Here is a 14,309-nt window from a genome sequence, read left to right on the forward strand (position 1 = left end):
TTTTTTTGGTATCCCATCAGCTTGAAGAGAAGTCAGGATAAGGGCACCTCATCATCAGCTCCGATTCAGAAATGGACACATTCCTCCAAGAAGCTGTGCTAACCAACCCCTGCTTTGCTTTTAGTTCACTGGAATTAATTATGTTTCCTCTTCATTTCTCAGATTCTGATTTTCCTCAACAAATGTATAAATGAAAATAACCTTTGCGTCTGTCTGATTTAAAGCATATTAGTCGATGCCACAGTACAATGATTCATCTAGTGGAAAGCTTCCAGAATATGCTGACCGTGGGCTTCCACCATTACCAAAAAAGGGAGCATTTTTAAAGAACACTTGGCCATCTTAAAACATTTTCAGTCCTTTCTTGCCAACTAGAATACTGGTGGAACCAAGGCCAGCCATGGTCTGATGACAACAGGATGCACAACTGACCCGAGTATTAGGGATGAGAGCTATGCACCTGATATGCAATGCAAGAGCTCCCTCTCCCCACTTCCCTTAACATCTACTTGGGGACGTTTTACCATATCACCATCTCAGTTCAAAATGAGTTACCTCTTCTCTCTCTAGTGCTAGGGCTATTGCTGTCCCACAGAAATAAACTTGGGCTGGATTTTGTCTGTGTTGACTCAACGATCTGCATGTGTTACGCTCCTGAACTGAACACACCTGCATCTCCCCAGGCAGCCCAGCTCTGGGTGAGCTCCCACAGGCACCAAGGGGTTGGTTTCAGCATCAGCTTCTCAGAGCTGCACCAAGCCCAAATACTCCACCCTGCTTGCTGCTCCACTTCAGTACTAAACTCTATCTGCAGCCAACCAACCATTAGCACATGTAACAATGCAAAGCCCAGCAAGTCCCAAGATCATCTGAATCACTGTTTTCCTTCATATGAAGAAATTCTGCTGTACGCTTTTAGCAGGGCAGATGGAAGATAGGTATTAATTAACTCTTTAAACCCAGCACTTAAAAAGCCTTCAGTATCACATAGCTCCAAATATATGGAAATTTTCACCAACTTCGCTCTTGTTTGGAGTATCATCTGTAGGTCATGCTTCCACTGAGGTGAAGGCTTTCTTCAGTTGTGTTTAGGTATGCCAGCACTGCCCCCTTTTGTTTTTCTGTTTAAACAACTTTGAATATTCCTAAGTAGAAACATAGAGCCACCTACATACTCCCCGCAAGAGCAGAGAAGTCCCGCCATAAACTTACTGTCATCTACTTGTGCTGTGTTCTTCTCAGCAGTTACTGGCAAAGCTTATCGTTACAGAAACAGTAATGTTAACAGACATGGAGTTTGTGTGCACGTGGTTATCTCATATGAGCTACTACAACTGAAGTTGGTTTTGTGTAGGTTTTGAATTTGTGACCTGCTAACAAATGAAAGTATACTGCTTTACTGCCAATGCCTTTTGCCATAATCTTTTCCAGGGGTCAGAAGGGGAAGAGCTCGTAACTTTTGGTAACAGATGCCTGGCTTCTAGATTAGACACTCAGGTCTAGAGCATTAGAAAACTTTTAAGTACCTCTCTTGCAGCATTAAACACAAGGTAGACATTAAGTTATTGAGACCTTGATTTACACAAATTGCTTATGTGCAGGCAGACAAAGATCTGTCAGAACACTTTTCTAGAAATTTAAATTCATCAGTATCTCATTATTTTAGAGGGCACAAGACAGCTCGCATCTTACAAAAGATCATCACTTATCTTCTTAAAAGAATGGTATCTATAGTTTTTGAATGTCAGAGCAAGATCTTAAAAGAAAAAGATTGAAAATGTTCCCACTTGTTTTTTTACATCAGTAACAGAAGCCATGGTTGCAAAACTTTTGAATTATGCTTGAGACAGAACCTGTTTGATATTTTAGTCCACATGCAAAACTTCTAAAACAAGAATTTCAAGTTGTTGCAAGTTTAATAACACCCGTTTCATCATCGTGCTGTTTCAAAATAGCACTGGAAAGCTCTCTAAGCACAGGTGTGTCTGTTCAAAATCCCCTTTATAGCATCGTTTCTTGACACATTCTGACCAGAATGTTATAATGTCTGTCATCTTCAGTTATGAGAGTCACCACAGGCCAGTCTTCCTCAGGATCATTGGGATAAAATGTGATGAATTCATCAGTACTACACTTATACAGTCGATACACTTGGATGGTGTACTGCAGAGCATAAGCAAGGAGAAACATTTCCACCTATATTGGAACAAAGCAGAAATAGAACACGTAAAATTTAACGTGCCTTCTACAAGACATTTCTTACAGAAATACCAATTGGATGTTACTTTTAATAAAAAACATGAATGATAAAATGTGAATGTATATACATGCTCAGTACCTTGATGCTTAAAACCATCCATGACTTGCTGCATGAATAGCTTGGAGGTGCCATGCTTTTAACATGCTCTTTGGTTGCAGAAATGGCATAGTAAGATACTGCTCCTTAAGAAATGGTGGTCTGTTCAGAGAATCTCACTTCCCTACTGCCACAAGCAGGTAGGAAAGATGTACTTTCATATCAACATTCATCCCATTAGGTCACCAAACCAGACAAAGAGCAGTTTCAGGCAACAATCCTTCCTCTTTCTGTGAGTACTCCGACTTTCTAACCAATCAACTGCAGACAGAAAGCCCTTCCAAATCCTGTAGATATTAAATGGAATTGAGAAGATTTTTCCAGCCTCTTCATTATGTCTACTGCAGTGACAAGCGTGTTCTAAATAGCAATTTACAGCAAACATCACCAAAAGAAATAAGTTTAGTCAGTATGAAAATATGTAGCATCACTTATTGACCAAACCAGACAGAAGAACAGTCACTGCTAAGAAAAAACATTGCAGCTTCACCTTTGCAACAAATCATCTAATTTAACAGTAGTCTATCTCATCTATGCTAGTTACTAGATATCTTAGCCAATAAACATGAACCAAACATAATACTTCTGTGCCTTTAGTGTCTTTAAACTACTGTGTTGAACTGCACTACCATATCAATTTTTTAAATGGATGTTACCTACAGTCTTTAGAACTATTCATCTCATTACCTGCTAGATTTTGTTTGGGATCTTTTATGTAAGTTTCTACAACATACAATAATAATGGCAATAATTGTCAGGATACAGCAAGTATGTGTACTAAACACAATTGCTTCATCTCTTTGAGTGGTAGATTTTATTATATTATTATAGTGTCTTAATTGTTAATTTAATACTAAGACGATTGCTACTATCCAAAGAATACCTTACTTCCAAAGAATGGTACCCAAATGTTATCAGCCACACAAAATTAGTGTTTATAAGGAAGATTTTTAGTACAAGTAGTTCTATTATAATTTTTCCCAATGAAAGACCAGGCTACATTAAGTTCTGACAGACTAGCAAAAGCTGGATGATTTCTTAAGCCCCTTGAAACTGAGAACTCCAAGCAAAAAAAACCCAAACACTGTAAGAACAATCTCTCCTTACCTGTTCAAGGCCTCCACTGTGACCTATTTGATTCAGGTGATTATGCATTAACTGGCAAGGGTTGCTAGATGTATCACGTGCAAACAGTAGCCATGAGAAGACGGGAACTCTCCTTCCATTTTTCTCATCGTTGTATAACTGAATGGCAGTGTTAAGCATCAAGAATTTCAGAGCTTCATACAGACTGTACTCCTCCTCTTCATTTTTAAACAATTCATCACAAGCTTCTTGTTTCTCAACAGAACATTTGATGTCACTTACACACTTCCACTGTTAAACAAAAACAATGTACAATACATATCAATAGCCATCACTGTACAGGAGTTGCAAAACTCGTGAACTGTCAGATGTTCAGCACAGGTACTCTGAATTTAACTTGTGAAAGGCTTTGACATTATCAGAAACACTACAGTATACCCACAGCTGTTGCTCTGCCAAGGTCAAGCTGGTTTAGTCTGATTTTGCTTTAGCTGGTCCTCAACAAAAGCAAAATAGGGGGATGCTGGAAATAGTTACAAGGTGACAAAACACCTGTTATAGGAGAAAGGTATCAGGCTCTTTATTTCCTGTGTCCTTCACAGAATCATAGAATGGCTTGGGTTGGAAGGGATCTCAAGGATCATTAAGCTCCAACCTCCCACTGCAGGCAGGGCTACCAACCTCCATACCTAATACTCGACCAGGCTGTCCAGAGTCCCATCCAACCTGGCCTTGAACATTTCCAGGGATGGGGCATCCACTACCTTCACATTCTTTACATTTCAGTTATCTAGAACGTCTGTCTGTATTGTGCTAATTTGGCCGTGTTGTTTTGGTAGCAGGGGGTAGGCAGCACAGGTAGCCTCTGACTGCAGTTTCTCGGGAGCAAGGGAAGGAGGAATACAGCTAAGTAGGTGCGTAATTCTCTGGAAAACTGTTATGCCCTGTTTTCATTCTAGGTTAAAGAACAAAAACAAACAAAAACTACTCCTTTGAAATTACTTCAGCACTTTTCTGCGGGATTTTTCTTTCCATGAGCTGTTCAAAACAATAACAAGACTTACTGGTAATATACATCACTTCTTCATACAAACACAAAAAATAACAGAAGGAAAATGTTACTCTATTACACTGATTTCTTCATAGAATCTTTAACAATCTTCTGGACAGATGCATATATTAATTCCAGCATTGGGCCAAAGCAAGCGGTGAAGACCAGTCCGTCTTTGATTTTTTGCAGTATACATACTTAAATGTTTTGCTTCACTAGTGACAGCATCCCTACTCAAAACTATTTGTCACTTTTCCCATTTGACAAAGACCAAAACCAAATAAATACTTTTCCAACCTTCTTCTTTAGTAGCAATAAATATTCTTTTATTTCATCACTTATTTCTCCCGTCTTTCTGCTTGGGTTCTGTTTTAGCTGCCACTGCTTGATCCAGTCATATTTGCTTAACAAGTTCTCAGGAAGCTGGAAGTTAACAGAAGAAGAAAAGGCAGCTGAAGTAACAAATCTTGAAAGGAAGAACTGCACGTTATCATCATATTTTTATTGTTCATCATCTTAACATGATTCCTTGTGTTTTTCTGAACATGTCATACTATGACCATAACTGAACACACTTGGATGGGTAATATTTCATAGAATCGTATCATCATAGAATCATAAAATGGCCTGGGTTGAAAAGGACTTCAAAGATCATCTAGTTTCAACCCCTGCTATGTGCAGGGTCGCCAACCACCAGACCAAGCTGCCCAGAGCCACATCCAGCCTGGCCTCCTTGAATGCATCGAATGGGGCATCCACAGCCTCTCTGGACACAGAGGTTTGCTGTCTCACAGTCAGAGCACTGGTCTATTACTATCCCCTGATATAAAGCAAGAGAAAAAGAAGCTTAAATTACTCAAGATTTGTTTTTAAAGTCCAGCAGCAGACAGCAGTGACTGTGTCTGAAAGTTTCCTGGAACCAACAGAAGCAGCAATGAAAGACACCATATCCACCAGACAAAACACAGTCCTTGGTGAAGCACTAACTACTTAGCCCAGAACTCAAAAACTGTGTTTTCTTTCCAAAGAACATCGCTCCCTGAACTATGGGACAAAGTTTCTTATCAAGAAGAATACAACCTGAAGTTTAGTAGTTGATGCAGCAGATGACACTCTAGTATAAGACCTGCCTTTTCTACTGCTCACACGCTACACCTATGTCTGCTCACTTAAGAGCTTTCGATTCCTCTTGAAGGACATACCAGCAGTTGTATGCGTAGTTCTGGGCTCTCGTTTATTAATCCATTTTGCCATTAGAACTTGTACAGTAATTTGTGCTTCATATTAAGTTAACCATTTGGCTAGAGCAGCATATGTACTGTCAGCCATGACCAACCACTTTTCATTTTACAAGGACTCCGAATCAGCACTATGTTCTCTCTAATGGCAATGTCACAGTCAGTACAATAACATTTATACATTATAAACTAGGAACTATAGAAATGTGGACTCAATTCCAAGTTGGTGCCATCACTGTAAACCTAGAATGCAACAGAACACTACTGCTTCTCAATTTAATGGATATTGATGTTTGAGCATGTAACAGAGAAGTGAACAAAACCACAAAATCACTCAATAGGTTAGAGACAATGTCTACTGTCAGAAGACCTACTTGACACATACCATAGTAAAATCCTCACTCTGCATCCAGCGCGGTAACTGAGTAGCTTGGCTTAGTGCCTGGAACAGAGTCGCTCTGAGAGCACAGTAGTTATCACCTCGTACTTGCCTTATTGATGCAAACTTCTGTGCAACTGCTTCATATCCCTAGGAAAATAAAAAATCCAAATAACACAAAAGCATTAATAAATCATTTCAAAGGAGTAAGATGTTTCAAGGCACCAGTATCATAAAGGAATTGGAACATCAGCATCTAATAATAAAGCTCTCTCAAAAACATAGAAAGGTTTGATCAATCAAATGATTTGGAAGTATGTATGACTTTATGTCACAAATTTTGCTTTACAAAAAACAAAACTTCCATAGTTCTGCAAAATAACAAACAAGAAACCAATGAAACTGAAGTAGGTAATTGTCCGCGCCATTTATCTGACTACACAGCAGAAATATCTTTGGAATATAGGTAGCTAGCACACTTAGGTTTCAAACAAAACCCAAACACAACTAAAAATACAGAATGATTACAACAAGAAGTTTCAACAATAGTTTTTGCCATTTACCCAATACTTGTCACATGCAGCTTATTTATGCCTCAGGGGAAATTTTGCCTTTACACAGAAGTTTCTGATGTCTCATCACATTGCTCCTTGCTGTTCCCATACATACACTTGCAACAGAAGAAGCAATGCTGAAATTCAGCTTCTGAAGCTTAGTATGTGTTTTCAGCTCATCTAACAAGATGTTTGTGCATACCACTATTTTTTTTCTCCAACACAATTTAAAATAAAGAACACCCAAACCAATCTTTACTTCACTTTCTACTGCTGTAGCTCAAGATTAATATAAGAAAACTTGTAAAAAAACTTACAGAAAATGAGTATCAGGAAAAAAAAATAAAAAGCAAAACAAAACTGATGCTACCCAATAAAGCTCTCCATCTTAAAAATCAAGTGATTCACCTATTTCAGTTAACTTCCTTCTAAAAAATAAAAATAAAAATAAAAATTAAATTAAAAAATAAAATAAATAAAATAAAAGTTTGACCATCTGGTCTGCCATTTCAATAGCCCTTAAGATTACTATTTTATGGAAATAAACCAAATTTAAATTGAAAACAGTAACAAAGAAGAGTATTAAACCAAAATCCTAGCCTGTCACAGGTAGCCTTACTGAACATACATTTTTAATAAGTATGAGCAAAATCATCATCCAGTTACCAGCCACTTCGAAGACACAACTCTGAAAAATATTGCTATTACCTTTCCTGTTTTAAAGATCTTTTGTGGAGAAAGCCACCTATGAGACACAGAAATAAAAAGCCCGGTAAAGTCAGAAAATAGAAAATATACCTTTCTCATCCTTCTTGCTACTGGTGTATTTCCTCTCCACTCTTTTTCACAATACTCCAGGATGTCCATTTCAGGCGCAACACTTAATTTATATTCTGTCAACACAGAATTTGCAAATTACACTGAGAAAAAACATGAAACAGAACATACAAAAGTATAGAAGAAAACATTATAACTTGCACTTCTAAACACATACTATCACATTAAAGTCACTTTGGTGCCAAGAGACTGGCTGTACAACACAGAGCTGCTACAGAGCTACTGGTGGGGAAAGAACTATATGCTCCAAAAATGGCAAATGAATAAAAATAATTATTTAATTCAGCAAAACAGAGAACGCTCTTCTGTCTTCTAAAAAATACTAACTGGCAAAGAGCAAAAATATCAGAGTACCTTACTAAGTTCTGCTAAGAAACATGGAGAGAAAAACAATCAGTAGGAATCTCTCTTCTTCATTCAGTAGCCAAACTGTAGAGAAAGAAGATGGTACGTCTTTCTAAATAAGCCAGAAAGAAAAAAACAACAGTACTCTCTTAGAATTCCTACAGTTTTCATTCCAAAACAAATGGGACTTTAGATCATCAAGGGAGCTCAGCTACAGATATGTGTGATGACCATAAATCAGTAACTCTCAAGAGTCAGCATGTAGGCTATATCACTGTTTTCCAAAGGATTCATAATCTCTCATAAAATTTCTAATGAAGCACAAGAAAAATATGTTAAGAGCAACTAGCTTCACATAAAAATGATTTGTGAATTAAAAAAAACCAACGTACTGTACGGAGATACCTCTGCACAAAAATCCCTGGAAATGAAGGTGTGAAATCCCTGCAAGTTAGCACCACAATTAATTGTAATACCACTTTTGAAATACCACAAAGTTCAAACATACCTGAAGAGCTTGTCTTGCAAGTGTGTAGCATCTTCTCTCTCTTCTGCGTCACAACAAACGTCCTCCTCACTACACTGCACATCATGGAACAGTTCAAATAATTGTCATTAATCTTTTCTGCTGTTTGATTTGATTTCCATCTTACACATTTTCATTAAACACTTCCCTACAACACCAATGTTAGTAATGAAGCTTCCTGGACTTCCGCCAGCGGTATGGGGTCTACAGAGCACTAAAGTCTCTTTGTAATTTTGAAAGGACAGATTTGTGAAAGATAAAAGCCACAATACCCTGTGATATATACATAAATACTGCATCTGTGCACACAACTAAAAACACATTACTCACCAAAGCCTTAAGTCTATATTCTACTGAGGTTGAGCAACAACCAGTGATCTCACTCATCTCATATGACTGAAAGAGGACAAGCAGTTAGGGAAACTGCAAGGAAGGGTTTTGTGCAGCCAGGTGGTAATTAAATTACACCCATCCAAGTCTGCTTTCTTAAGAAGAAATAAGAAGTAACGCTGCTAATCCATTTGCATATATTTCCCTTGAGAACAAGAAAAATCCTAGAATCATAAAATCACCAAGGTTGGAAGAGACCTCCAAGATCATCCAGTTCAATCATCCACCTACCACCAATGTTCCCACTAAACCGTGTCCCTCAGTACAACATCCAACCATTTCTTGAACTCCAGGGATGGTGACCCCACCACCTCCCTGGGCAGCCCAGTCCAGCACTTGACCAAAAACACTTAATATAAAGTCAATGACAGGCTAATAGTGGGAAACTGTCATCTGTAACGCAGTCATAGGAAACCACAGTTTAGTAGTTACTCAAGTTTCAAGCAGATGCTTGAGATTTGATTTCTAACAATACTAAAGTATGAATTAAAGAGAGAAACAAAGTGGTAGATACTAAACACAGTTCTCCGTAAGAGAATACTGCCTACTGAGATGTTTCAGAGAACCATATCCCAAGTCCTTACCCTAATTATTGTGGGGCATTGGACAAATCTTAATTTACATACCTAATCTTATTTCACACCAGAAATTAAGGTCCATGAGGGTTTGTGAAGAATTTCAAGAATATCTACCTTGAAGAATATATTCCTTGAAAACATTGTGATAAAATAAGAACTTGGTACCCAACAACAAGAATGATTTGTAGCACAGTTTATATATATTGAAAGCACCTCTTTCCATAAGAAAAAGTTTCTCCATGAAAAAAAAATCCTTACCTGTCCACAGATGTCTCCATTGCTGAAGGATTATCAGACAACGGCAAATATATTTCACAATCTCTAGGATCATCATCATGTGTCGCAAGTGATTTAATCCTATTTCTCCCCTCAGGTCCCCCAACACTTCTGCATAGATTTTCTTCCCTCATTTCCTCTGCAGGTTGCTCTTTCTGCTCAGTGACCGTGTTTGCGGAACCCAGCTCGTTAGAAGGAACAGCAGCTTCCTTTTCATGCTTCATCACCTGCATCGTAATCCTTGCTTTCTTCTGTGTCTGTGCTGTATATGAAGGCTGTGTGGTTCTTTCATCTGTTCCTGAAATCTATCCTGGCCTTGAAGAATGCAGGAGTACGTGACTCTCTCCTGGAAGAACAAAAGCACATTTTTAAGAAAGGCAAAGTATTTCAATAGCTGCTTTAAGTTCTGTGCATTCAGAGGTTCCTTTAATTACCCAAAAGCAGGAACAAGCCCCGGAAGCGCTTGGTGAGGTAACACAGCAGCCCAGCTGCTCTCAAACACTCCTTGGCAGGACGGCCTCAGCTTCCGCTCTGCCTGTGCAAGAACAGCTTTGACTGCACGCATGCTTCTCTCGGAGATGCTATCAGCTACAAACCCGGGGATCCCCCAGAGACCCAAATCAAGCAAGTTTCAGTCCCCCGACAGTGGCTTTTCTACAGACTCACGTGGTGTTCAGTGAAACTGCTCTCCCTCCCCCTCTCCTTCCCGTCCCGGGAGCTCGGTGTCACATGGAATGGAAGGAAAAATGGCAATACTGCAGCGCACCGGCAGGGAGCATGTTTGGATACGTAGAACCAATGGGAAACGAGGAAGCGATACAATGATTTTGCTTGTGAACAGTGAATGTGTGGGTAGAAACTGACATCGGTATCACGCTGTGGATATGTAGAAGCGTGCTAGCTTTGTGGAATTACAAGCTAGCACCCCATCATGCACAAAATTAAATAGTCTGTATGTGAAGTTGGCTCATTGCACACTGGATGGAAGAACCCTTCTGTGGGACAGCAATGTCACCTAACAGAGCCAGGCACCTACGAGACCCCTGACAGCTTCAGCTCCAAAGCAAGGCTTTTCCTGCAACCAAGGGGATGAGAGAAAAAGAAATCACTGAACAGTTTGGGTTGGATGGAACCACAAAGCCCACCTAGCCTCAACCCTATGTTATGGGCAGGGCCGCCACCCACCGGGACAGGCTGCCCAGGGCCCCATCCAACATGGCCTTGAGCGCCTTCAGGGATGGGGCCTCAGCACCCCCTCAGTGAAAACCTTCCCCAACATCAAATCCAAATATCTCCTCTTTTCATTTAAGACTATCCCCCTTGTCCTGTTGCTATCTGTACGTGTAAATAGTTGATTTCCCTCCTGCTGACAGATTCTCTTTAAGTACTGGAAGGCCAAATTACAAACTATATATGCTAGTCACAGGCTTCATGTACTGGTAGGAGTGGAATAAAACATTAATGAGCAAGAGTTTTCTGTTTCAGAAATAATACTGTCCATGAATCATGTACCTTTGTTAAACTCCAAACAGGAATACGTAATTTTTCTCTACAAAGAGCAAATTATAGACCTTTCAAAGTTACGTATTACTCAGAGCTATGTATACCAAATAATATTAAAAACAAGAGAACAATAAAGAGTAAGAAAGGCATATTCTGGTAGAACAAGTCCACTTAAGTGAGCATTTTGGAAGGAGGTCAGCTTTAAATCAGGCCTGAAAATGTGACAAAAAAATTATTCATCTTCTTTGAACAATTAATTTTCTCTCATAAGATTATACTGTCTCTAACATAATATAATAATTTTTAATAATACAAGGAATGCTTAGACTGGAAAAAATAAATTCAAACATTCTGATGGGAAAACAGTTTGAAGTAGGATTCTTTTAAAAAGTCAGACAGAGTAGCAAACACTATAGGAAGAATGTTTTATGGTAAGGTCAGGTAGTAACCCTACAGAAAGACAAAATGACAGTGATAAGTGATCTCCAATGTTACGCATTTTTACGTTAAATAAATTGGTGGGCATCCCTGTAACCATTTTTTTCTCTCTTTCTTTTATTCTTGAGACACAAAGAAGTACCGTAAATGTTTGAGGGGTGAATGGGAAGCATAACTTTAATATTTTTGTATTACAGCTCTTTTCCTGAATTAAATCAGTGCTGGTTTGTTCTTGACGATATCTCCTTTGAAAAACACCTTTCATTGAAAAATTGCTTTTCTCAAAATATGTTATTTCAGATTGGCCATTTCAGAATTATTCCTCTTCCAAGCACACAGCTTCCTCCAGTGTTTTCCATTTTGCACTTAGATTTGAAAAGAATGTTAGTCATAATTACTTTAATCTAGAGCTTGAGTCATACATAATGACTTATGTGCATAGATAAAGCTGTGTTTTCCAGCAGAAGATATATCTTTTGTAAAGTCTTCAGAACAGAGATACCATCTTGCTTTTTGTTATTGACAGCTGATAAATACATGTGCACAAATTACAAAAATACTGAAATTGCAGATGCAAGAATCTCTACAGGATTCTCTTGAATTTCTGAAGTTAGTTAGAAGGGCTAATGCTGATATACTTGGAAAATACATATATATATTAAGATCAAGCATGATAAATGAATCTATAGAAAAAAAAAAAGGAGCAGCTATTTACTTTTGTTGACAGTATAAAAAATAATTACATTACACTTCAAGTTTTGTTTCTTTGGTTGATTGATTGTTTTTTAGAATGAGGCTTGAGCAAAATTTAGATGTATAAGGCCAAGATCTTTGGGCTCCCAAACCACTTATAACTCACTGTATTTTCAGACTTCCATCTGCAAAGTAGGTAGACAATTAAGACTCATCAAAATCTATAATAAAAGCAAAAGCTTTGTCTACTTTCCTGTCTTTATGTATGAATAACTCAGACTATTGCACTCATAAATCCAACTCTTTTGTTACCATAACTTCAAAGGGGAACACCATGTATCTCCTATGCCTGCACGAGTCTGTTTTTTTTGTTTTGTTTTGTTTTTTAATGAGAGTGGTAAGATTTGAATCTTGGCTGAAAATAAGATTTCAACTCTAAAATATCAAAGTAAGAATATAAGTCTCTGGTAACAATTTCAAAATACAGGGCACAATTATTCAGCTTTGTCATTACTAGGAAGAATGTTTACCCCAAATATAATTAAAAAAAAAAACAAAACACAAACAGCAAAAAATAACTTAGTAGATACCAAGCTGAAAAAAATATGCAAGTTTAACACACTTTTTCCCAAAGTGTTTATAATTCTTTATGTTTTCCCCAGGCTCAGATAGTAAAGGGATTACAAAGCATGCAGTGAAACAGCAGCGAAAGATCATATTTTGGGACTCTTACTTCCTCAACTATGACAGAGTACTACACTTAAAAAAAAAAAAGATAGGAAATAGAGATACGAAGAAACCAGTGATACTAAATGCAAAACTCTAGCAATTTCATGAGACAACAATTTAAGAAATGTGAACATCTGGCTTGCTTCATCTTCTCCACCCCTAGCATCAAATATGTGTTTCTTTTATTGTTTGTTTGAATTTTCTTTGTGCTTGTGGAGCAGAAATGCTGAGTCATGGCCTGAACCAGTGATTGAGCACCTGGTGAGAAGGCAGGACCAACTCAGGGGAGCTCAGCTGCATGCAGTATACCTAAACGACCATAAGAGGTGGAGCCAGGATCCACCCCTTCCCAGACGTCATTTAAGGGTTAGCAGTGGAGCTGACAGTATCTTGTTGGAACTCCCTACGTACCTGAGGCTTTTTAAAGGTAATCAAACCTTCTTTTATCCATCAATGGTTTCTGTGTTTGGGTTTGTTCTTGCTTGCTGCAGTCTTGCTTGCTGCAGCTTAGTACTTTGTTATCCTGCTATCACTGCTGTAGTTTCCATCACATTATAGCTTGCAAAGGAAGTTCAGAATTGAAGTTTGTACTCATTTTCTTGTGTTAAATCTGCCAAATACATGTGTGTATTTATTATATGGTAAAACCAAATAGGTCTTCTTTTATTCAAATGGCAGGAAAGAAAAAGGGAGGATTTTCTTTTTGTAAATTACTGTAGCTGCTGCTGCTAAGACTGACTCAACTTTCTGTTTCAATTTAATTGAATAAATTGTTGTTTACTGACAAATTTCTGAAGTCACCTGATCATAGTTGTGAAGTACCTTATGAGCTCGGTTATGTGATAAACAGAAATACATGGGCAGTTTCTGGTCTGTGACTGTGGGCTGTTATTTTCAAGCAGAAATTTCTGTGAAATTCTTGTGGAATTAGTTAAACACACGTTTCACGTGAGAATGCAGATAGCACAGCCACCAACTTCTTTGAGCAGATATGACCTTCTCTTTGGAAAAGTAGACCGTGGATCTGCTTGAGCACCTGGGTTGTAATGGGTTAGGTTGAAGTCAAAGAGTGAGAAACTAACTCGCTATCTGGAATGGTGGTCAAGGTGAAGTCAAGGGGTGAATTGTAATGTCCTGCCTAGAGAGTCTGATGTGTCTGTATCTGTTGTATCTGTTTGATAATGTGAGTGTGCAGATGACCCTTTCTCACAAAGGAGCAGTGAAGGACTCTCATCAGCTGTACTGATGGCAAACTTGACTTCAGATATAACAAGAGGGTAACAAGCGGATGCCTTTTTGTAGTCCAATCTGCTTTGTGTTATAGTGTGCT

At 38.3% G+C, this 14,309-nt stretch overlaps 1 protein-coding gene across 3 annotated transcripts; it reads right to left on the reverse strand.

Moving 5' to 3' along the window:
* OTULIN (OTU deubiquitinase with linear linkage specificity) lies at window positions 1–10,944 on the reverse strand. Of its 3 annotated transcripts, none has more exons than XM_010708498.3 (8): window positions 10,283–10,944; window positions 9,599–9,962; window positions 8,355–8,428; window positions 7,463–7,557; window positions 6,117–6,260; window positions 4,791–4,916; window positions 3,464–3,733; window positions 1–2,196 (listed from the first exon to the last, which is right to left on the reverse strand). In XM_010708498.3, exons 2-8 carry the CDS (start codon window positions 9,847–9,849, stop codon window positions 2,002–2,004), a joined length of 1,155 nt encoding a protein of 384 aa, XP_010706800.1. In that variant the 5' UTR covers window positions 9,850–9,962; window positions 10,283–10,944; the 3' UTR covers window positions 1–2,001. The 3 variants fall into 3 exon arrangements, 2 of the variants coding, with proteins under 2 accessions (XP_010706800.1, XP_010706801.1); XM_010708499.3 differs by lacking the exon at window positions 10,283–10,944 and adding an exon at window positions 10,051–10,242; XR_792849.3 differs by lacking the exon at window positions 10,283–10,944 and adding an exon at window positions 2,339–2,643 and having other exon boundaries at window positions 2,109–2,196; window positions 9,599–10,041.
* Between the last annotated feature and the right edge of the window lie 3,365 nt (window positions 10,945–14,309).

This window comes from Meleagris gallopavo, chromosome 3, assembly GCF_000146605.3.
Source record: "Meleagris gallopavo isolate NT-WF06-2002-E0010 breed Aviagen turkey brand Nicholas breeding stock chromosome 3, Turkey_5.1, whole genome shotgun sequence".
Taxonomy (NCBI): Eukaryota; Metazoa; Chordata; class Aves; order Galliformes; family Phasianidae; genus Meleagris; species Meleagris gallopavo.

Coding starts and splice junctions, on each gene's coding strand:
- OTULIN (XM_010708498.3), bottom strand. CDS start 9,849: ATGCAGGTGATGAAGCATGAAAAGGAAGCTGCTGTTCCTTCTAACGAG. Junction 8,429..9,598: donor ATGGAGACATCTGTGGACAG/GTAAGGATTTTT, acceptor CATGATGTGCAG/TGTAGTGAGGAGGACGTTTG. Junction 3,734..4,790: donor TATTGCTACTAAAGAAGAAG/GTTGGAAAAGTA, acceptor TTTGTTTAACAG/TGGAAGTGTGTAAGTGACAT.